This window comes from Thamnophis sirtalis, unplaced genomic scaffold (assembly GCF_051295495.1).
Source record: "Thamnophis sirtalis isolate CommonGarterSnake01/CBP01778 unplaced genomic scaffold, rThaSir2_p1.2 scaffold_4, whole genome shotgun sequence".
NCBI lineage: Eukaryota > Metazoa > Chordata > Lepidosauria > Squamata > Natricidae > Thamnophis > Thamnophis sirtalis.
The window spans coordinates 36,496,280-36,522,305 of record NW_028261384.1 but is presented as its reverse complement, the minus strand read 5'-3'; the positions used below and the strand labels follow the sequence as shown (position 1 = coordinate 36,522,305).

Genomic DNA, 26,026 nt, shown 5'->3' with positions numbered 1-26,026 from the left:
ATCTCTCTCTCTAAAGAATATGTAATTGGCAAAAGGTGCATATTTCATATTTAAACTAATATATCATAAGTTTGATATATCAATCTCATGTCATAAACATGGATAAATTATCCAAAGAAAATTAAATCATTCATTCAAACCAGAGAATAGTGATTTATGGAACAGCTGCTAGACAACATATTTTACTGTATTGAGGAAGATCACCTGCTAAAGCAAATACTTATGTGCTACCTATTAACTATGTTGTATAAATGAGAAACATCCAATTTGTATGCCTAATTTGTTAGGATATTTCCCAGTAATTAAAACCGGCATATCTGATAGCAAAAAATATTGATATAAAACTATGCTAATTAATGGCAAATGAACACAGAGGCTAAATTATCTACTTCATGTTAGTCAACAATTATTTATTTCCAAATCATTTTATTTGGATATTAATGTGATACACATTTAGTGATATTATAATTCACTTTTGTGTTATTTATTTTATTATAAATACTTTCCATCCCTAAAACAAAATGAAGACAATATAGAACTTTAAAAATAATAAAAATATCCACACTATAGATACTAATAAAATCAATGAAGCTCCATACACTAGGAGGAAATCTGAGCAAATTATACATGATCCAAAGTTGTCAAAAAGTATTGTTTTCAATTTTAAAATGCATTTGTTTATTTACTCAATTCAAGTAAATAGTATTTGACTTTTTTCAGATAAGTGAATTAAAAGTATCTTTAATCATCTGTACCATTTGCACTATTTTATTCATAATTTCATTTGACCTATGCAGGATTTACTTCTGAATAGGCATGTTTAGGATTATATTGCAAGATTGCAATTAAAACATTAAACTATATTTTAAAAAATTCAAGAGTTTAATTATGGGGACTAATTTCTTGTTAAACATTTTTAAGATTGTGCTAATAGCATTTGTTTACTTGTCTTTTAATTAAGGCTTGATTAATCCTAACCCTAACACCTTATTGATTTAAACTAGGTTATTGAATATATTTGCATATCCAGAAGATCTATAAATGGTGTTTCCTCCCTCCTTTCTCTGTATGTCTGTGTATGTGTAATGATGTTTGTGTACACAATATTTTACCTTTCTGTGAGTTATTTATTCACAAGGATGATAGCATTAGCTATACATGTAAAACAAAAATATTAACGTCTAACATGTTACCATCAGCAGCAACAGCAACAACAGTTACAGAAATAACAATAATTGTGAAAAAGCTAAAAATCCTTATCTCAAAAAGCAATGATTAGAATGCAAGGGATTTTTTTCTCCTTCTCAGCCTTCCATCTTTCTGAGGTTGGTAAAATGGGGACCCAGAATGTTGAGAGCAAAATACTGACATTTGTAAACTACTCAGAGCGTGCTGTAAAGCACTGTGGTGCACTAGTATATAAGTCTAAACGCTATTGTTCTTAAAAAAGGCATGATACTGCTACTGTTTGAGTAGCTTTCTTTTTCAGTTTGTTACAATACAGAAAAAGTCCTTTGTTGTAATCATCTATTAGTCATAAAAACTCAATAGTCATTTTGTTTTCTCTCATCACAATGTCTCTCATAGATTTCTTCTGGTGTTAAATGAACTTACCCCATGTAAGTTGCCTACAACTTCTATACAAAATGCAGATTATTCAGAGATACATATCCTCAAAATGATATAGAAAATGTAGAAAAACATAAAGTAGAATGTACTGTAATTCTTTTAGTTTCATGTCGTCATTGTTAACAAGAGCCTTTAAAGACACTAACTTTATAATCTTTTTCCTTTATTAGTTGTGCTTTGATTATAAAAATAAAACAGAGATTTCTGTGATTGTTAGGTTTGAGTCTTTTAGTATTTTGAAACATAATACATTGTTGTTTTGGCCATAATGTTGTTTTGGCCATATTTAAATTCATTGATGTTTTAATGCATAGTGATATTTTTATCTGGTTTTGTTTTGTTTTGTTACAGCTACATAATAAGTGTGCTTCACATCTAAAGCCTGAATGTGACTGTGGTATTCTGAAGGACCACATTCTACCGCCCACTTCAATCTGTCCAGTAGTATTGGTAAGATGTCCTTGTACATTTTAACATATCATGTTGCATTTAAATTTACATCATACACTTTTCCTGGTAATAGATAAATATTAACAAAATAGTGATTCACCAGCAATGGAAATTACAACATATGAAAAATAAATTAATGGCTTTTTTGATACATAATCATCATGGTAGCCTCTCAAATGCTTTTTTGCAGTCCCTAAATGCTTTTCTGACTATGCTATCAAAATTCAGCAAACACTGAGAATTAGAGCACGTGGGTTGTTTTTTTTTTGCAAGTAAAGCAATTCTTTCCTAAAAGGAAACAAAAGTAAGAAATTCCATAAAATAGCATTCTCCATGTTTGTGATGGGGCCAGATCTACTTGCATGACAGAATCTTGCTCACTGTGATTGTTAGATATGAAAACAAACAAAACTGTAATGTAATCTAAACACTGCTATTCTGAGTACAGTATATAATTGCATGGCAGCAAATTTGATTTAAGAATGATAATCATTGGGAGATAAAACAATTTACTAAGATTCTGTACCCATTTCTCAGGTTGTAGTGTCACCCTAAAATAATTTATTGAAGTCTTAATTGGGGACAACTCACTTGTCTCAGTTAAACAGAATCCAACTGGCTAACCAACTATAACCAAATATATTCCAGGAAGCTTATAATATGGTATTCCTTTGTATATGGAATTTAAAATCAAGATACCTTTGAATATAAGTGCCTGGGTATTAAAGCTAACTGGAAATTATTCCAAAGATGGAATTCTTTTGGAGGCACAAGTCAGTCTTAATTATGTGATAAATTATTCTGTATTTTTGGAATAGAATATTATTTAGCAAAAATATATAATGTTTAACGTTAAGAAACATGATGTTTTCACCAAATGGAGATATGAAATTTTGAATAAATGAGCAGAGCTGCATAATATACATTTGCCAGGCTTTTAACTTCACTACAGAATATCAAACCAGCCAGTCTTTTTCCCCTGTCACATTTATTTAAGCGAACAGTGAACAGTTGAAATGTGCTCATTTTAAGTATGAAGATTTAAAATTTTGTGGGGTTTTTTAAAGTACAAGGAATACATATAATGCTTTGTTGCATTATGGTCTTGATCCTTCATATTCAGGATGTATTGTGTGTAGATCACACAACCAATATGGTTATGTTAAATACTGTAGCTAAATTACTTCAGGTCACAGATATAGCAGTGCTATGCTGAACCATATGGCTTGTGAAACCAGCAAATAATGGTGCAAATACTGAGGAAAATGTTATAAAAATAGAAAAGTGATATTACCCCTAGACTGATTTCATAATAACCAGTAGGGCATTCACTAAACCTCTTCTCTGCAAAGTAATAAGATGTCATCAGGACATATCTAATGATGTCATTATTAAGTGTGTTCTTGTCAAAGCCCTTTGAGGAATCTTCTTCAGAGGAAAAGGAGGAACTTTTTTTATGTGTCTCACACTAAGATATGGCCAGGGAGACAGGCAACGTCATTTCCAACCTGTTCCAAACCTGTAAATCAAACAACTGCTCCACAATGATGGTATTATTGCAGCATAATGAAAGGATTTAACCTTGGCTTTTTTGACAATAAAGATTTGTTCAGAATTTTTTCATGAGAAAGTTACATTCCAGGGCTAATCAACTGTGTCCAAGTACAGTCATTTGCATTAAAAATATCTTGATTTAAAAAATGTTGTGGAAAATGTATTGTATATACACATATGCATATGTGAAGCCTACAAGGTTTTAATATATAAATCCTAAACATTATTGCTTCTTCCTTGAACTTAGGAATTCTAGCTTACTTCTTTACTATTATTTACAACTGCTCCATTAAATCTAGTGTTTGTTGCTTTAAGCCTCAGATTAAGATTCCACTTGATGCTCCTATTCACTATAAGTGATGTCTGAATAGCGAGCTACAGTTTGTAGACATTCCATTTGATTTACACATTCAGACCCAACAGTATCTTTTTCCTAGGTCTGATGTTCTACATAATGTTATAGCACCATAATTTCAAAAGAAACTCCTTGTTTTCTGACTTTCTATGGGATATGAAATGAGTAAAGAGAAACTAGTGTGAAGAAAATTGAAGTGTGAACTCCATTTTTAAAACTATACTGTGGTGATAAAATATTCATACTCTTCTACTCTTATTTAATGTCAATTCATATCTAGGGGCTCATTTCAGATACCCACCCTCTACTGGGAAAATGTGGGAATTAAGATTCCTTCTATAGGCTACTATGGTATATTTGTGAGTTATTTTGCAGATAAAATCTTTTGCTTGACCCCAATTAGTTAGACACTTGAAAGAAGATCAGCATCTTTTTTGGTTTAAACTTCTTGAGACCAAGGATGTAAATATAATTTATCTATACCATTGGTCCATGCCATACCTAATTTTAATGTTGTGGAGCTAGGGACAGGTAAAGTGATACCCAGTTGGTACCTTTAGGTCTAAATGGAGGTAATTTCTGGTCTGGTCTGACAGCAAAGATTATAGTTTGAGGCAATAAATTACAGTGGTTCTGTTGTCTCTTAGACAGGCAGTTCCAGTCAGTTTGTTTGAGAAAAAGAACAGTTGCATGTTCAGTATGAGTCTCCAATGGTTAATCTTTTCACAATGTTATTAGAATTTCTTTCAAGCCATTGAAATAAGTCAGTGATTTTCTATGAGATATCATCAATGTAGTCAGAACACCTATCTACGTTGTTATCTCATTTCAGAGCAGGGGTGCAATGGAAATCCTGGCCTGGTGCCTGGTGACTATGGAGCCTGGATGATTAAACAAAAAAGTTCTGGTTTAATCCCACCAAGAGAAATTTGTTAATGATTGATATGGCTTGATCATGGTTCCAGCTTTCTTTTGGGTGAGATTCAAGGTTCATGATCCATATTAGAATAGTTGCAGTGAATATGTTAATTGCAAGACATTTTCATTAAACCTGCCTGTCAGCACCTCTCCATTAGATAATTAGGAAAGAAAGACCACGAGTCTCCATGTGTGGAAAGCAAGTGTACTTTTACTAATTATAAATGATTAAAGGCATAGCGAAGCGAAATCTGAATATTTAGGCGCGAAAGCGATTGATATATAGAATAGCCCATTCCCCTCCCCTTGGCATCACAGTTACAGTCCAATCATAATTCTTCCAAGTGTCAGGTGCGAGATAACTTCAAAAGGCATCACAAAGATGGAATGTCGTGCCGTTAGTCCTGGCGGGAAACTCCCACGCATGCGTAGTCCGATCAGCAGCTGAACTCCAGAACCTTCCTCCAGCACAATGAGTAACCCCTCCCAAATACCATGCCCTCCCTCCCCGTTTCATGGCAACAGCAAAGCAGAGGCTGACATCTGGCCATCCCCCGGAAAAAGGCAGTCAGGCCTGGAGAACGAGAAAACAGAAACAAACAGACAAACAACAAAACCCAGAAGAGAAAAGAGGGGGGGGGGAGAAAAAGTCAAGGCTTGTCAGGATAAGCAGAATAAAACTGCCGAAGCAGCCGGGGGGCACAAACATGGGACTTGTCAACCTATTCAGTATGAGATGGAGGAAAATGCTTCCAAGTCACTAAGTACTGGATTCGATTACGCCGCCGTCGAGAGTCCAGTATCTCACGAACTTCAAAATGACGTTCACCGTCAACCAACAGGGGGGCAGGCGGAGGGTCAACAGGCGGACGTAAAGCAGAAACACGAACAGGCTTAATGAGGTTAATGTGGAACACGGGATGAACACGATTGAGATGCTTGGGCAGCTGCAAACGAACCGAAACAGGATTAATGATCTTGATGATGGGAAACGGACCCACGTACTTAGGTCCCAATTTCTTCGACTTTTGCGTAGTTTGAAGGAACTTTGTGGACAAATAAACCAGGTCACCCTCCCTGTACTGATAAGGTTGCGCACGCCTCTTATCTGCTTGCTTCTTATGAGCACGATGTGCAGCATCCAAAGTAGCAAGAGCCAAAGGCCAAACATGGCTCAGACGTTCGCTCCAATCAGCGACGGAAGAAATTTGTGGTTGTTCACGAGGAAGTTCAGGAATAAGAACAAAATCCTGACCAAAAACAACACGAAAAGGAGTAAAACCAGTGCTGCTATGGACAGAATTATTGTAGGCCACCTCAGCGTGCGGTAGCAAGTCCACCCAATCATCTTGCTGATAATTGATGAAACAACGTAAATATTGTTCCAAAACAGAATTAGTCCTCTCACAAGCCCCATTAGTCTGAGGATGGTGGGCGGAGCTTAGTCCCTGGGCGGAGCCAATGCGTTTAAGAAATTCCTTCCAGAAAGCAGAAGTGAACTGGACACCCCTATCGGAAATGATGCGATCAGGCACCCCATGCAAACGGTAAATGTGGGAAATGAAGAGTTTAGCCAGTGCCTTTGCGGAAGGAATCTTGTGGCACGGAATAAAATGAACTTGTTTTGAAAATAAGTCCGTAACCACCCAAATGACAGTGTGCCCCTGGCTCTCAGGAAGTTCGACAATGAAGTCCATCGAAATCTCCTTCCAAGGGGCGACAGGGCGGGCCACGGATTGAAGTAGGCCTTGTGGCTTTCCAGGTGGCCGTTTAGCGGCTGCACAGACCGGACAACTGGCAACATAAAGTTCAATGTTTTTTTTCAAAGAGGGCCACCAAAACTGTCTCTTCACCAGGTGTAATGTTTTCACGAATCCAAAGTGACCCGCTAACTTAGAATCATGACCTCGTTGGAGGACGACGAAACGAAGAGAGGCTGGGACGTAAAGCTTGGCCCTGATCCACGGTAAATCGTCCCTCATGGTGCACTCATCCTGATGCTGCTGGAACCAGTCATCCTGGGGAAGGGCCCATTTGAGTTCAGAAAGAAAATCCTGAGGCACCTCCACTTTCGAGCGTGCCTGCTGGCGAGTGACCACTGGAGCCGCAAGGCTGGATGTGGGAACGACAGACTGAACAATACTCAGTTTAGAGCAGTTGTATTGAGGGAGTCTGGACAAAGCATCAGCCATGAAATTCTTCCCCCCAGGGATGTACTTGAGTGTGAAGTTGAAATGGTTGAAATGTTGGGCCCAGCGCATCTGCTTAGGGGACAGGCGGCGTGGAGTCCTCAAAGCTTCCAAATTTTTGTGGTCAGTCCACACCTCAAAAGGGTGTTTAGCGCCCTCTAGAAAGTGGTGCCACGTGGCCAGGGCCCAGCGCACTGCAAATGCTTCCTTTTCCCAAACGGCCCAACGTCTTTCAGTGTCTGTGAGCTTGCGGGAGGTGTAAGCGCAAGGTTGCAAATTACCTTGGTCGTTGGCTTGAAGCAAGATGGCCCCAACAGCCACGTCACTGGCATCAGCTTGGACGACGAAAGGCTTGTCCATGTCGGGATGCTTCAGAACCGGTTCCGCAGCAAAGAGGTGCTTCAACTTCTCGAAAGCAGCTTGACACTCCATGGTCGAATCCAGTGGCTTGCTAGGCTTAGGTTTAGGCCCACCCTTGGACTTCAACAAATTAGTGATAGGAAGCGCAATTTTAGCAAAAGAAGGAATGAACTGACGGTAGAAATTAGCAAAACCCAAAAACTTTTGCAGTTGCCTGCGTGTCCGGGGTGCCTCCCACTCAGTGACCGCCTTCACCTTTCCAGGGTCCATCTCAATGCCAGCGTGGGAGATACGATACCCTAGGTAGTCAATCTTCGCCTGGTGAAATTCACACTTGGACAGTTTGGCATACAGTTCAGCGGTCCTGAGTTTTTTCAAGACAGTGCGGACCAAAGCGACGTGTTTGTCATAAGTCTGAGTGTAAATAAGGATATTGTCCAAATATACGATAACGCCTTTGTAAAGGTGGTCATGCAAGATCTCATTAATTAATTACATGAAAACTGCAGGCGCCCCCTGCAGGCCAAAGGGCATCACTCGGAAGTGGAAGCAGCCGAGGGGGCAGTTGAAAGCAGTCTTCCACTCATCCCCCTCCTTTATGCGGACTCTATAGTACGCTTCTCTGAGGTCCAGTTTAGTTAAAATGCGGCCCTTCCCCAATTGGGCTAACATGTCCTTCATTAACGGCAACGGGTAGAGGTTTTGGGCCGAGATCCCATTCAGATTCTTGAAATTAACACACAGTCTCAGGGAGCCATCCTTCTTTTCCCTGAATAATACGGGTGCAGCTACTTTGGGTCGTGCTGGCTCGATGAAACCCCTTTCCAAATTTTTATCAATGAATTTTCTCATTTCCTCCATCTCTCTAGGGGACATGGAATATATTTGGGGCTTTGGAAGCTTGACACCGGGCAAAATGTCGATGGAGCAATCAGTAGGTCTGTGGGGCGGAAGTTTATCGGAAGATTCTTCACTAAAAACTCCTCTCAGGTCCCAATACACTTTTGGAATCTTTTCATCTCCTTCAATTCTCTCCTGCCCTCTGGCGGCCAAAGCGGAGCTGCAGTTAACAGGCTCTGGGGAGATGCCCTCCCCCTCTGGAGGCGTGCTTGTGCGAATGCGCAACCATCCCTCCCTCCAATTTATGCGAGGGTTCCATTTTCGAAGCCAGGGGAGGCCTAAAATGAGGGGCCTGTCCATTCCAGGAGCCACAATAAAAGAAATTAATTCTATGTGGGTGCCCATTTTCATCTCAAGAGGTTCAGTATAGAAGTGGGCTGGTCCACCCCCTGCTATGGACCCATCTATTTGGCAAAAGACAATAGGGGTTTTCAAAGTTTTTAACTTGAGGCCTAGTTTCTCCACCATTGCAGGATTGATCATACATTGGGAACAACCCGAGTCAAGGAGGGCGGGAAGCTGCTCTGACACCCCATCGGGTGGAACCCTTAATTCTATCGGGATCAGCATGGGGCCTTTGTTTGAACTCACCCAGCGAGGCGAGGCGTCATCCTCGAAGTCATCAGAGGAGCTGGTGGAAGCGTCAGCTTCTCCCTCCACGTTTTGCATGAACTGCAGGGGGGATGGCGTCTGCAGCGAAAGCAGCTTCTTTCTTTTTCTTGTCCGGGGCCTTGCTTGTCTTCCCTTCCCTCTTGGCAGGGGGTGGGGCGGTTGCGGGGAGTTTAGTGCGGCACTCCGGAGCGCGGTGGCCCCCCCTTCCACAATGGAAACAAGTGAGCAGTTTGGATGTGCCTGCGGAGCTTCCCTTTCTTTCAACCCTGATCCGGGGAGGGGCCCTTTGAGTTGGGGGGGGTGATTTTTCTGCTCTCTCCCTCTCTCTCTCTCTCTCTCTCTCCTCTCTTACACATTGCAGTCTAATCAAATCCAGCTCAATGTCTGCTGCATTTTCATACCAAGCGGTAACGCGCTTGGGGAGGTGTCGATTCACACATTGTTGATAAATGTCTTCATTCAATCCTAATGCGAATTGGTCTAGAAGCGCCTCTTGAGACCACCCTTTCATATAAGCAGACAGGTGTTGAAACTCCTGAATATACTGAGAGACCGGTCTATCCCCCTGTCTGAGGGTCATAAACTTCAGCTTTCCCCGCTTCTCAGTCAGGGGGTCATCAAATCTTCTCTTAAACACAGTCATAAATGCATCAAAATCTCTCAGAAGGGGGGAGTTGCTTTGGTGTAGACTTAAGCAGAATTCGGCCGCCTCCTCTTCCAACGCAAGCAACACCATTCAGACTTTTAGGTCATCTGATTCTAATTCGGCGCCATAAATTTCCATAAAGTTATAAACTTGCATAATGAAGAGGCCCAGTTTTTTCGGATTCCCGTCAGATTTCACAGTTAAGGGAGGGATTTTTGCCATTCTCCATCTTCTAGGGGGGCCCCCAGCTCTGGCAACTGCTCTGGCTGGGGGGGGGGAGAAGCGGTTTCTGGGTTAGTTTGCTCCCATCCCCCCACGGTTTTTTCACCCTCCCCGAATCTTTGCATAGAGTACCTTTGTTCAAAGTCCTCCGTTTGAACTCTTTCTCGGGGCCTTCGTTCGGGCAAGATCTGCCCCATTTCAAGGGGCTTCGCCTGAGGTTTTCTCCTGGTAACTCCAGCATCCCAACTTGCGCTGTCCTCCTTTTGTCCCACAGACAAGGACCAACGGGGGGGGGGGGGAATCGCAGGGCCCGCTATTTCCAACTCAGCCATTCTCTCAGGTAATGATGGATCAGCGGTTTCCTTTTCAATGTCTTCATCGCTTGCGTGCAAAGACATTGTCTTTGTTTCTTCTTGAAAGTACACCCCCCACGGAAGTTTGAAATCTCCTGGTGGGGTGCAAGTGAGATTTCGCTTACTGTCAGCACCTCTCCATTAGATAATTAGGAAAGAAAGACCACGAGTCTCCATGTGTGGAAAGCAAGTGTACTTTTACTAATTATAAATGATTAAAGGCACAGCGAAGCAAAATCTGAATATTTAGGCGCGAAAGCGATTGATATATAGAATAGCCCATTCCCCTCCCCTTGGCGTCACAGTTACAGTCCAATCATAATTCTCCCAAGTGTCAGGTGCGAGATAACTTCAAAAGGCATCACGAAGATGGAATGTCGTGCCGTTAGTCCTGGCGGGAAACTTCCACACATGCGTAGTCCGATCAGCAGCTGAACTCCAGAACCTTCCTCTAGCACAATGAGTAACCCCTCCCAAATACCATGCCCTCCCTCCCCATTTCATGGCAGCCGAAGCAACAGCAAAGCAGAGGCTGACACTGCCAGGCAACAATTACCCATGCCTTTGTTAACTATTGCATAGAGTATTGTAACACAGTGTATACAGGCCTTGAAGATAATTTTCTTATTCAAAATGTGACAGCATATCAATTAAGGAAGTATCAGATTAAACACAAGTTTTTTTTTTAGACTTTAAGGATATGGGACTTAGCTTCAAGTGTACTTCTTGCTTCAATTCGAGGTATTGTTTAAAACTTTAAACTCTGCAAGGTTTTACACCAAGTTCGTACAGGACATCTTTTCCAGTCAGACAATGGCTTTTGTTGAAAAAATATATGATTGGCTATATTCTTTAGGACCTGAGGGTCTTATGTGAAAAGACTGTGTGTCTTCTTATTGGTGTCCCATGATTTTGAATACCCAAGTTGTAAAAGATTAGTAAAAGATGCCTAGATTAGTTAGATTGTGTTTGATTTTATTTTTATGCTTCTGTTAGACAGTTTACCATATTTTACATTGTATATGTAATATATTATGAAGTTCATGGCTGAAATGAAATTATTTTCAGATATAAACTGTGTGTGCAGATATCAAAGGATAATTTTTAATAGATGTCAGATCCAGTTTATTGCTATCCACCTTTTATATCTGTAACATTTTAATTAATTTACACAGATCAAATAAGAGTACATTGAGATTTGTTTCCTAATGAGGATGCACTTAGAAGAAAGGTTTTGCATCTTTCTGATATCCTGTGGGTAATTATACTCTAATTATATGGGAAGGGGGAACATGATAACTCAGTTCTGAAATTGTTCATTGGATCCAATTAATTGCATCCATAAAATGAACACTTACAGTGAAGGTGACTGGCAATATCTTTAAACTTTAATTTAATTCATTCCTATATTTTGTATTGCAGCAGAATTAGATTCTAACAACACTAAAAGCAGAACATTATCCTAAGATAAATAGGATTATTAGTGAATACAGTATATAGCTCACTTTATATAACTGAATGCAACTGAAATGGACATTAATATAGTACATGGATGTGCTCTTCAACTTTTTTCCCATTTACAATTGCTTTTTTCTGTTTGCTAATATAATCAATAATTCTTCAAAATAGAGAACTCAGAAAAACATTTTTTTCTGAGTATTGTTTTTATAGTCAAAACTAAAATAACCAAGCTATGCAACTTTCATTAACTTCTTTGTCTCTGGAAATTATCAGTCATCCAGGTCATAGTTGTCCCAAATGTCCAGTCAGAGCTGAAGAAGCTTTTTGGATAAGAAGCGAAATGTCTTCATGAAAAGAAAAACAAGAAAGTCCAGTTTCCCCTTGAAAAAGCACCTTTGGGATTAACTTCTTTGCTTGAACAAAGTTCAATATTAGAACGAGCCTAAAGTGTTAAACATTGATTAATTAAACTAAATTTTACCCAGATTTATCAGTTTTGCAGGGCATAATAAATTAATGTTTTGATACTGTTTATAATGGAATGATTTTCAATTCACGTGTAACTGAAAGTGCAATATGAATACTACTTTAGTGGTAGAATAATAAACTGGTAGAAATATTGAGACCTGATTCATATTTCTGAAGTAATAGTGGAACTGTGATTGCATGAAGTAATTATGCATGTTCCTATCATTTTTCTAAACCTTACATTTTATTTCTAAAAAAAAATTATACTATGAGAATAAAGCAATGAATAAAAATGGTTCCAAATAATTATACCTAATAATTGAGGAAACAAAGAAAACAAAGTGGTATAACTGTAGGCTTAAAAAGTAACACTAATAGAGTTTATGTCTCATACAACAATTAGGTACATAAAACTGTAAAAGTAATTGACTGCTTGTGCTTTTACCTGTCTTTTAGCTGTAAGCAATCTGAAGACATAAACAGAAAATGTATACCACCAGTTGCATCTGTAGCTCTTCTGTCTGACTAAAATGTTTAGAAAACATGTTATCTTAGTGTAAAAAATCATTATTTTATAGTACTTTAACAGAAATCATAATACATTCATATTCCTTCATGATGCCACTATTTTGATAAATTTCACTGTTTTGCCCTATTTTAAATTTGTGACTTGGAAACATACTAGAGCAAGCAATATAAGTTATCTTAGGGGTGAATGGAAACTTAAAGCTATTTTTTAGAAACTATTTTTATAAGGGTGGTTGGAATCCTTTTGGATAAAGCTGAGAAAATCACTGATATGCCTAGATTTTGATTAATGTGTTTGGAGTTATATTCCTCTTGTTATCTGATATGCAGGCAGGATTGTTTGCTGGGGGTGTTTATAAGTTGATTTGCTGTCTAGTCCCTCAATATTTGAACATGTTCTAATACTATTTATGTTGAATTCCCTTTAAAAATAATACATTTGATGATCATATACCATCTTCACCAAGTACATTAGTGATCATACTCAACAAAGAACTATTAGTTTAATCCTAATTTTTGTAGGTAATATTTAGAGCCATGTGTCTATATAAAACATTTTGAACTCCAAATTGTCTTCAGATTTATTTATCCAAAAATTCAGATCCAGATTCTTTTCACATTTGTAGATTAATTATTTTTTTATGATGTAGTTTTTTTGAATTATTCCTTTTCTATTTTGTGCTAAGTCATACACTATGTTAAGAAAATAGTTATTTTTATATAAATATATACAAAAACAACAGGAATGAACTAAACCTATGTTATCATTCTGTAGTTACTTAATTTATTTGGAAGAATCATACTGGAACTGCTTACTTGTTCAACAGGTTGGCTGCATATTCAGAATCCTTTACAGGAATGTTTTTAATTAGTGTGTGTGTTTTCACAGTTTTAATCTTGTAGCTGAAACTGTTTTTCTCCAACAGACTCTACCCCCTTTAGGAGTTTCACTTCCTGAGGTGCGTAATGTAAAAGTGTTCACAGATGCAGATGAAAGTTGTTTGGATGTTGTGATGCATTTTGGAACTTAAAAATCTTTGTTTATGGTTCAGATCAACTTCCGTCAGATTACTTTGCTTTATGTGTCTCAACATACATTCATGATAGTAAAAGATTCAAAATGGCCCCAAGAACATTTTTAGTGATTGTGCCTTACCACATGAGAAAAAAGTTAAATAAATAAGCAATTCTTTCTTTCTTTCTTTCTTTCTTTCTTTCTTTCTTTCTTTCTTTCTTTCTTTCTTTCTTTCTTTCTTTCTTCCTTCCTTCCTTCCTTCCTTCCTTCCTTCCTTCCTTCCTTCCTTCCTTCCTTCCTTCCTTCCTTGCTTTCCGTTCTTCCTTTCCCCTCCTTCCCTTCTTCCTGCCTTTATCTCTCTTGCTTTCTCACTTTATCTCCTTCCTTCCTTCCTTCCTCCCTCCCCTCCCTCCCTCCCGCCTATCTATCTATCTATCTATCTATCTATCTATCTATCTATCTATCTATCTATCTATCTATCTATCTATCTATCTAGCTAGCTAGCTAGCTAGCTAGCTAGCTAGCTAGCTAGCTATCATCTAGCTATCATCTAGCTATCATCTATCATCTATCTATCTATTCTTCATTGCTATACTTGAATACAGCAAATGAGCTTAAATAGGCTCAGGAAAAGCTATATGGGACTTAGCTATCCTTTTAAAAAAATGCTGCCATATATTTCATTTTGAAGAGATTTGTTTCACTCTGCCTAACAGCTGAATAGACTTTGATAGTAGAAAAGGAAAGCTAGCTACTGTTTAATTTCAACAGTATTAGAAGTTGAAGTGAAAAATAAATAATAAAATGTCTGCATGATATAAAAGTGTCTTGAAGTCCATGTTATGCTCCAGTAATGAAAAGTAGATAATAGGGTTGATAGTTATGGAAGGCTTTTGAATCCAAACAAAGTCCGTAAGAGACTTATTTTAAAAATGTATGACAATCTGTAGAATAATTAGAAAGGGTTAGTCCTCCAAGATTAAATCAGCAAGGGTAGAACTCAGGAATTCAGCATTCCCTTGGGAATAAACAATACTTCTAAAAGTAGATTGAAGAACACAACAACTTAAGTTTCTAGCCATCAAAATATGCATTAGCTTTTCTGTTTTATATTGAGTAACTTTCACCCAGCAGTGGATGAATCCATGAGACAAAATGATTACAGCTGCATCAATCATTTTGTACATCCTAATAAAATAGTCATAACTAGAACATATATGCCACTCAGAAAATAAATGTCTGCATTTTTGCAGTGTCATTTATTTTCAATAAATGTCAACTTCACATCCATTTAATATAAGTATATTGCACTATTACCGTGAGATTTTGTTTAGTTCTTGCAAAAAATACCAGATGTATTGTGAACTTCTGATTTGAAGATTTTGAAAGCAGTGTAATTGCATCCTACAAACTTTTTCTTTGGATGTATTTGTTCTAATCTTTTTAAAAATGCTTTTTCAGTTAAAACTCAAAACAAATCAAAGTTATAGAATTAAATAAGTAATTGAAACTAATCTCAAATTATTGAAACAATTTAAAGTAGCTATAATCTTAAAGAGATAGTACATAGACTATATCAAGATTGAATTAATATAATCCAATTATTTACATAATAAACATATTTTTTCCTTTTTTATAAGTTTTTCTTTTGATTATATGTAATATATTTAATATGTTATGGGTCTTTGCTTGCATTTATATAATCTGACTTTTGGAATAAAGAGCTTTTGGACAATTTATTTGGAGATAGAACTATTTCTTTATGTAGACTTCTATTTTTATTTTGAAATAACAGATTAGAATTCCTAAGTATCATCAAACCTATTCAGATGTTGCTGTAATTCTTGACCACAATGAGAATTCTGAAAATTTTATATCCTAATCTTATGAAGGTGTCAAATTGAAGACAGAAAACCTGGATAGTAACATCTGTAGGGTCATCAATTCTTTCATTTTTTTGCATAAGTAAATATATCTATGAATTATCTACATAACTTTCTCCAATATTCTTTAAGATACACTATAGTAAAATTAACCAATCCGCTTTTAGAATTTCCATTTCTGATATTTAATGATATATCAAAAGGTTCCAATTGAATTTTCACATTAATAATATGAAAAAAAAATGTTTTACTATGTAGAATAAAATAAGATCTTGAAATACAAGCCTTGTTGGAATAAATGAGTAGATAGTTTCAGTGAATGTCTTTCTGCATTATTTGGTATAAATACAAGCAAAGGAAGAAGTTTAGTTGAAACACAATAAGTCTGAAAGGGAGTTGGTCTGAAGAGATGTTATTTGTACCATATTCCTATCTCTGATGTTCTCTCGGACCAAACAGTGAACAATCTTTTGAGAGGAAGAAACTCATTGATTATTGAGGGACTTTTATATGGACAGATGTCTACCTTATAAGCATCATCTCTTTTTAAATTGGATTTTTAGTAATTTCACATTATAGGAGAACATTTGATTGAATGTAAACAAGATCTTTTCTACAAAACTGCTTTGGCTGTAATAGGAAAAGGATCTATGATCCTCACTTGACAATGGGACCAATGTGAAAATATTGAACATAGTGTATCCTCAAAGCTGCTCTGCTACTTTTAAGCACTTAACTGAAGAAAAACAATAAGCTTGCTTTTTGTGGAGTAGTATATTTTACTTTATCGCCTTTAAATTTGGAAAAAAAGACTAATCACTGGAACAAAGAATTAAAAACTTCCTTCTCTGTATATTTTCTTCCATTCAATTGTATCTGATTCTTGGAGATTATACAGACAAAGTTCCTGCAGTTTTCTTGGCAAGTTATTTTCACAAGCAGTTTGCCGTTGCCTTATTCCTAGCTGAGCCAAGGTCACCCTACTGGCTTCATACCCAAGGCATGACTAAAATTCTTATAACCTGATGCCTTAACTACTACAATAAATTGACCATGCCTAGGAAGAAGAAAATCGCAAACTGTTTCTGAAAAAAGTTACTAAGAAAACTGCAAGACTTGTGGCTATCTTTACAGATGTCATACTTCTATTAGAATATATTCATACCTAAACTATATAGCTAGTTCATATGAATAAATTCAACAGAACTGTTCCATGCATTTGTATTGGTTTCTCTTGACAAAGCATGAGCTTCTACAATCTGTTGTCCTTTGGAACAGTTTGAGACTATCACTCCTACATTCAGACTCTGAACAGCATGAAAATGTTGATATGTAATCCCAATATATGAGTTGGCAGATATACTGCTGCAGCCCCCCCCCCAGACTATAGCAGCAGAAGAGATATTGCTGTTACTTACCTGACAAAAGCAATTCCTCTTCTTTATGTCTTCTTGCACCAATTTAAAAGCTGCAAATGGTTCAAAATTACCACTTCCGTTCCTATTTTTCCCTGTATATTCAGCGAAAGGATTTCCTTATGTTCATATGTGTATTCCTTGAATTTAACAATGTTATAAATTCTAACTTGGAAAATTGATAACACTGCTATTTTTGTGTTGATTATAATAGGAGTATTACTAGTTTTTAAAATTATATTTATAGAAATAGCTTTAATAATAAACTCTGCGTCAGAGGAAGACAGGAAAAAAAGAACAGAGCATTTTGTTTTCATTGAGAATATTATAGTCTAGGTCTTCCTGCTTGTGAAGGTTAAGATGTAATAGAGGAAAGGAGCTTCACCAGGATATAGGCAGGACATCTGACTATTCTAGAGTCCACTATTGCAATAAGTAATAGAAAATATATTATGAATCTTGACTAGCTATGACATGAATTGCTTTGATTTGATGTCAATTATTCTTGTGCTCAGTTTCTGCCTGATAAATTTCAGCCAGCCAAACAGAACCCAGACTTCAAATATTAGCCTTCAATATGAATTATTAATATCAATTAATGTGTATTGGTCATGGTGTTGGATTAGGAACAAGGAGATCCAGAATCTGCCTCAGGAACAGAAGCTGTCTCTTTCTCAACCTCTTCTATCTACCAAACTGTACTGAAAAGGCATGATGTTCAGTAATGGCAGATCATTACTTTCAATAGAGACTCCATCCTGCAATGGATTGATTTAAGTTAAAACTAATAATATATAAGGTTTTGAATTTATGAGTAGATCGTGTTCAAATGTTGATTCTTATACTGGTAATGCTAAAGGAGGAAATTCAGTGTATTTTTCATGTGCCACTATGAGTCTGGCTCTAATGCAGCACTCTTGCTTCTGCAAAACAAATCATTGCTGTGTACTGTATTTATTGGGATTGATTTAACTTCAAATAACAATTAAGTTTAGTGGTAGTATTGTTAGTAATCACTTAGCTTACAGATCATGACTTGGTAGTAATGCAGCAGTAGATTTACCTTCACTACACCATTCTATGATATTATTATAGTTTATCTCTCTTTCAAAAAAGAAAAAGAGATTTGGTTGATATTTTCTAACCACAAAGATACTGACATTTATGTTATTTTTATTTAATGCTTTTCTGTTTCATAGACTTGTTTTGAATTACTTTGGACTATATAATGATTACAATTATAGATATTTCAATCAATAAAATAAAGCACACTTTTTTCTATTGATGTATGTGTGTGTGTGTGTGTGTGTGTGTATGTATGTGTGTGTGTATGTATGTATGTATGTATGTATGTATGTATGTATGTATGTATGTAATATTTGTGCTGATAAATAAATAAAGGGCGACTAGTATAGATCTATTTCAAGCTATTTAGCTCTTATCAGCTAGCCATACCCTTACTGGGATTCGAACCTGTGCTATGTTACATCTTAGGCAGACGTCTTAGCCATTAAGCCACAGGCCCTCCTCCTTATCAGCTGAAGCCAGGGAGAAAGGTATATATTTAGTGTCACAACCCCTGGTATGCCTGGTATATATATATATATATATATATATATATATATATATATATGTATGTATGTATGTATGTATGTATGTAGGTAGGTAGGTAGGTAGGTAGGTAGGTAGGTAGGTAGGTAGGTAGGTAGGTAGGTAGGTAGGTAGGTAGGTAGGTAGGTAGGTAGAGATAGAGATAGAGATAGAGATAGAGATAGAGATAGAGATAGAGATAGAGATAGATAGATAGAGATATATAGATATAGATAGATAGATAGATAGATAGATAGATAGATAGATAGATAGATAGATAGATAGAGTTAAGAATAAGAGGGACTTTAATCCAGCCACTGTCTCCTAGCACTAATCTATTGTGGAGATGAAATTTAACAAGTCACTAGCTAGCACAAGCACCCCAAAAAAGTCTGTATTTAAATCAATAATTTGCACCAATGTTTACTCTGATTTTTTTTTAAGGTTGATGTAACATTTTACTCACAACATGATAAAACACAGCCTATGCCAGTTATTACCATTGATACTATTATTTTGTTTAAGTTTAATTACCAAGGTGGCAAGGAAATCTAAACTATCTCGGTTTGCAAATAGAACATCATTTTTTGAAAGCACCTGAATTTTTTTCTGGGTAAGCTAAAAATAAAAACCTATTATCATTTTTACATGCTTTTAGTTTATCTTCTCAATTATTTCAAATTTTACACACATTACACACATACAATTGTGCTGTATGATATTGAAAGGAGATTATATTGAAATAAATCTTTTTGAAGTCTTCAGATTATAAAACAATTGTGATCCAGTGTTTTTGTTGTCAAGACAATGGGGTAGACTTTCTCTAATTAATTTTGTTTAAGAAGCTTGATCATGGCCTCACATGGTATCACCAATTCCACACCATTGCATTAGTTCTTATTGTGAAAAAAAATTATCATCTATCTATTATCTAACTGCTATTATGTCTAGATACATAAATAGATGTATGTGGATTTGGACTTCATTTAATTTGATTGCAATCACTGAAGTCATTATCACTAGAACAGTGGTTGAATGCATCATTGTTGAATGGGATTTTTCCATTTTTACCACACTAACTTATTTAAGGTATTAATCTATTATTTCTGACTCCTTTTTAGGAACGCCAAGCAACAATGAAAAAAGAAAGAAGTAGCTGTCAACAAACAAACAAAGCAGCTGATCAAAGCAAGGTGCAGAGAGCAAATTCTCTCACTATTGATGGTCAAGGCCTTCAGGTATGATTTGCCATTGTCATTTTTAAGTATTTGTATAGTTACTATTAAAATGTTTTCTATAATTACAGAATGAAAGTTAAATTTGGTCACCAATTGGATCATAGATAAAAGCTTGGCATATGTACACTGAGCAGTATCACATTGTACATTAAACATTCATCTTCACTTTCAAAATCACTTTCCCAAGTTTGTACACAAAAGGATAACTGTATGATTCTGCATATATGAGATATTGGTGACATGTTTAATAATGTAGATACTAATGTAAAGAATGCCTGGCTTTTGTACCTATAATATTTGTGCCATATATCTAACTATAACATTATTATAAAATTATATTATTCTCTTGTACTTAAAGAAGAAAATAACCTCCAGGTGTCTCCATGGATCTTTTGTTAGAATGAAATAAATATAGACTGTTAACATTAGAGAGAACATTTTTTATAATAGTTTATAAATGGTACACAATGAAACAGATCTGGCAGATTCTATAGTTCTTTTTCTAGGAATGCCATCTGCAAAGGACTTTCATGCCTGCTTTTCAAAATTGGTAGAACATCTTGCTTTTCAGCTTATTAATTAATTACTTCTAATAAGGTAAATTTTTAATGGATGTCATTCACAGCTGTATTGGCATGTACATTCTGATCAATCAATTTATTCCAGCTTTTGTCGGATGTTGAATGTTTGTTAAAATAGGGCCTCAATTAAGATATGAAGCTTGCAGGCATAGAAAAATAACTCAATAGCCATTTCTTGGTTAATCTTTAGTATGACCTTAGAATCAGGAAACATACCTAATATACAATGAATATGTTTAACAGATGTACAGAGAAACACATGCACCTAAAATCTTTAGATAAAAATAAATACATATAAAATGCAAAACTAAAAAAGCAGCAATAATCAAATATTGGTAGTCCTTGATTTATGAACACAATTGAGCCCAAAATTTATGTTGCTGAGACATTTGTTAAGTGAGTTTTTCCCCCTATTATGACTTTCTTGCCACAATTGTTAAGTGAATCATTGAGGTTGTTAAGTTAATAAAATGGTTATTAAGTATATCTAGCTTCCCCCATTGACTTTGCTTGCTAGAAGGTTGCAAAAGGGGACATGACCCCCAAGACATTGCAACTATAATAAATATCAATCAATTGCCAAGCATCCAAATTTTGATCATATGACTTTGGGGATGTTGCAATGGTTGTAAGTGTGAAAAACAGTCATAACTCAGTTTTTCCAGAGCCGTTGTAACTTTGAATTGTTACTAAATGAACTGTAGTAAGTCTAGGGCTACCTGTAATACAAATAATGCTGATTGACATTGAGTCTTTATTGACATTGAGGATTGCCAAGATTAGTATTGTTATTCTGTCTAAATGAATGAATAAAATAGAGGCACTTAAAGCAATCTGTGATTCTATGTCAGAATCATATTCAGACAACAGTAAAACTTTGTAATGGGATAGAATATGAGGGGATACGAAATTCCCCGCAAAGAGAAAAAAAATAATTGCTTGTTGCACAGGGATTTCTTAAGAGTTATTCCCATAAGAACAGATGTAGAAAGATATTCGTTTATAAGACCCCACAGGACTGAGAAGTGTGGCCATGTCCAACTTGATCAAGGCAAAGTCATGCAAAATTGAATGGAGGAAAAAAATAGAATGATGGCATGTGCCCATTTGGGAGAAAAAAAAATCCACCGATAGTGCAATTGACTAAACTTAGACTACTTTGGACATCAGCATCTGTATCAAAATGCCTCATTGCTTCCAAAATGCTGGTTTTGACTTTCAAGCCTTTTTTGGTATGGGACACACTATTCTCTCCATGGTTCTATATGCTTATCCCACTTACCAGAGCAGTATGCTGTGGCTCTCCTAAGCTGGTGAATGACACTTGGCAGGCCCCAGGAGGTATGCCTTCTCTGCTATGATGCTCATCTTATGAAATAAACTTCTCCTGGACATGAGGTTAGCTCCATCCCTTTCAACATTCTTCAAGACACACAAGATTTCACTATGGAATCCAGGAATGTCCCAGGGGACAGGACAGATCTCTCAGGACTGTTTTGTTGCAGTTCACATCATCCTACATTGCTCTTATACTTTTATAGTACAATATTCCATACATTTCTTCAAAAACATATAATTTGATGGCTAACATATAGCTTATGTCAGTGAATTCCATAGTTCCAATATGTACTAGGTGAAGGACTTTTATCAGTTCTAAATCTACCAATATTTACTCTTAATTGGTGATTCATTGGTGATCCATTCCAGTCTGGCTTCAGGCCCGGCTACAGCATAGAAACCGCTTTGGTCGCATTGACCGATGATCTCTGGAGAGCCAGGGATGGAGGCCACGCCTCCATCCTGGTACTCCTTGACCTCTCTGCGGCTTTCGATACCATCGACCATGGTATCCTTCTGCGATGACTGCGAGAGGTGGGGGTGGGAGGCACTGTTTTACGGTGGTTCTCCTCTTACCTCTCGGACAGGTCGCAGTCGGTGTTAGTCGGAGGGCAGAGATCGACCCCTAGGCCCCTAACATATGGGGTGCCGCAGGGTTCGGTCCTGTCCCCCCTACTTTTTAATATCTACATGAAACCGCTGGGCGAGATCATTCGACAGCACGGGATAAAATACCACCAGTATGCGGACGATACACAGTTGTATCTGTCCGCCCCATGCCAACTCAATGAAGCGATGGACGTGATGAGCCAGGGCTTTGAGGCTGTTAAAGACTGGATGGGGGTTAACAAGCTTGTACTCAATCCAGATAAGACCGAGTGGCTGTTGTGCTTCCCTCCCACTAATTGGCCAAGTGTTCCATCTCTCAGGCTGGGGGGTCAAATATTACACCCCTCAGATAGGGAGTCCTTGGGTAAGTGACTGTAACGAGTGTAACTTGGGAGTCCTCCTGGACCCACAGCTGACTTTTGACCACCATTTGTCGGCTGTGACCAGGGGGGCATTTGCCCAGGTTCGCCTGGTGCACCAGTTGCGTCCCTACCTGAACCGGGAGGCTCTCACAACAGTCACTCGTGCCCTTGTGACCTCTAGGCTGGAGTACTGCAATGTGCTCTACATGGGACTGCCCTTGAAGAGTATTCGGCGACTTCAGCTGTTCCAGAATGCAGCCGCACGAGCGATCGTGGGTGCACCTTGTTTCACCCACGTAACACCTATCCTCCGCGAGCTGCACTGGCTGCCTGTTGATCTCCGGGTGCGCTTCAAGGTGCTAGTTGTCACCTACAAAGCCCTTCATGGTATTGGATCTGGGTACTTGAGAGACCGCCTACTGCTAATTACCTCCACTAGGCCAATAAGATCCCATAGATTAGGCCTCCTCCGAATTCCATCAGCCGGTCAATGTCGACTGGCAGCTACCCGGAGGAGAGCCTTCTCGGTGGCTGCTCCGACCCACTGGAACGAACTCCCCGTGGAGATTCGTACCCTCACCACCCTCCAGACCTTCCGCGTAGCCCTTAAAACCTGGCTGTCCCGACAGGCCTGGGGCTAAAGACTTCAACCCCACCCGAATAGTACGACTGTTGTGTTTTTTAACGATGTATTGTCTTTATGTGTATAACTTGTTTTGTACTTCCCTCCCCCTGAATTGTGAGCCGCCCTGAGTCCCCCCAGGGAAAAGGGTGGCATACAAATAAAGTTTTAAAAAAAAAGATTCTAAGGAAGATGGATAAAGATTTCTGTCAATATTTTTCAGTATTTTATTTGTACTTTTGTTCACTTTCTAAACTAAAAAATAATAATTGGAGTAGCCATTCATTATAGGGGACCACTTCTAGATATCTTATCATTTTAGTTGTTCAGAACTGCATACAGTACATTATTCCAAGTACAGTATTTATATGTAAATCTATAGTGTACTATATATAGTAAACCCCAATTTTGTATATGTGAAGTTTCTATTTTTAAAGCGCACTTGCATGTCAAATTTGTTCTGCCATCCTATACCTAAGATTGTATCACTGGCTGAATTATTGTTTGATACAAAGATTTTTTTTTAAAAAAAGGACTCATAAAAACTCCTTTAAATAATAACTCCTTAAATAAAGCTGATGTAGGGATTAAACTGTGTACCCGAAGCCCTCAATTTATGATCATTTAGTGACAGTTTGAAGTTTCAATGGCACTGAGAAAAAAAACCTGCCTTATGACCAGTGCTCACTTTTATGACTGTTGCAGGTTCCCTGCTTTCACATGATGACTATATGAGCATTTGAAAAGTAGCATATGTTGCAGTATCCCAGGATTGCATGATTGCCACTTGTGACTTTCCCAGCTGGCTTCTGACAAGCAAAATCAATAGGGGAAGCCAGATTTTCTAAACAACTTCATGATTACCTTAATGATAATAAAAACAGTTGTAAAACCCAGCACAACTCACTAAATGAGCACATTGTTTTGTGATAGAAGTTCTGTTACAAAATTGTAGGTAAGTCAGGAAGGTATATAGGTATATCTAAGTAATTATCTGAAACATATGATTGATCTTCAATAGAAGTAACAGTTAACAACCAGAACAAAATCTTTATGGAAGGAAAATAATATCATAACTATGATTCTAGGATAATTTGTATTTCAACAGAAAAAAATCACAGTATAGATGCTCTAATATTCTCATTGCACCAAGTAAAAAAAACAAGTTACTTTAAAAAATGCTTTAATTAAGTAGAAAAGAAAAGCAGAAAGTAGAAAAAGAATAAAGAAAACAAAATAACAACACACATGCACACAAAGATTTTATACAAGCACATAATATGTTTATGTTTCTATACCACTATTTTATGAATGGTAATATTATATTACCATATTTCCTTGAAAATAAGGCCTCCCCAGATAATAAGCCCAATCGGGGTTTTGAATGCATGCACTAAAATAAGCCCTCCCCTGAAAATAAGCCCTCCCCAGAAAATAAGCCCTCCCCAAAATATTGCAATACAGCAGCGGCCATGAGGTGACCACGCTCGCTGCCTCCTGCAGCTCAAAAATAATAAGACCTCCCCAAAAATAAGCCCAAGTGCTTATTTCAGGGGCCAAAACAAAATAAGACCCTGTCTTATTTTCAGGGAAACATGATATATGACTCTTGATTAAAGTTTTGCAATATCTGTTACTATTTAACTTATTTAATATATTTAAATTATTTAAATTTTGCTTATAAAACTTGCAATAAATTTGAGAATTCTGCCAATTCTTCATTACATATAAAAACAGATAATTTTCTGTTCGTCTAATTTGGTAATATATTTTCTTCTTAGAATATTCACTATGGAAGGAATATTTTATCCATGAAGCTTTTTAGTACGAAAAATATTAAAAAGCATAGTCATAAAGGACTATGCAGGCAATTCAGTGGCAGAGAGAATCACTTCTTAAGTGCAACTGTTATTAATCATAGTTAAGCACATTCATCTTATTTCTTTCCAGCTTAACCAGCATAATGATCAGGTTTATTATTTCTAATTAGAGGAAGTAATATATCATGTATAAGCTTAAGATGAGTCTCATTAATTAACCTGAACCCATAGAGAGTTCTAAGAGACAGTCAATCTTTGTCACAATGAAAACCACTGGTTTATGCTTCATTCACAGGAATAAACAATCCTGGAATTGAACTAAATAAATATCATTGATTAAATTTCTAAATAAGCATTAAATATGTGACAGTTGTTGAAAAAGGATGTGATTTTATGTACACAGAAATGTATATGCCTTATAGATCTTCCTCTCACCAATACAATGACTGCCCAAATTGTGTCACTGAATCCTGTCTGAATTCCCTGACCTGTAGTTTTTTTCCCCTTATTCAGAAAAAGTAAGGGCTTCTACTTTTATTTGGATTTAAAATAGACAAAACTGTGTGCAAACCCATTAGTAAAAGCAAATCTGTTTTTCACCAAAAAGGGTCCTATCTTTGGTAAGCTTTTGGATTGTATGATTTGGTTCTAGGAATCTTAATAATAAGATTTATAGAGCATATTTTTTCTGTTTTGTTATGCAACATACTTCTGTTTAATTTCTGACAAAAATATTTTACTGGAGATGTTCAAAATGGTACATTATGTAATATTTGGTGCACAAGGTAGATACCTACATTTCTGAAGAATGAAGTTGCTAGAAGTTATACTTTAAGGATGTATGAAGGACAATAGCTTTAGGCACACTCTTAAAATAAAGGTTATTAGAAATATATTTCATTAATACC

General features: G+C 36.8%; 1 protein-coding gene across 3 annotated transcripts in view; it reads left to right on the top strand.

Moving 5' to 3' along the window:
* Positions 1-26,026, top strand: part of DGKB (diacylglycerol kinase beta) — a 354,420-nt gene that overhangs the window by 115,936 nt on the left and 212,458 nt on the right. For all 3 annotated transcript variants that reach the window (XM_087712751.1, XM_087712753.1, XM_087712752.1), the window contains 3 exons: positions 1,981-2,079; positions 13,572-13,604; positions 19,670-19,786. In XM_087712751.1, coding sequence (XP_087568877.1) covers positions 1,981-2,079; positions 13,572-13,604; positions 19,670-19,786 — 249 coding nt within the window. The remainder of the gene's footprint in view (positions 1-1,980; positions 2,080-13,571; positions 13,605-19,669; positions 19,787-26,026) is intronic.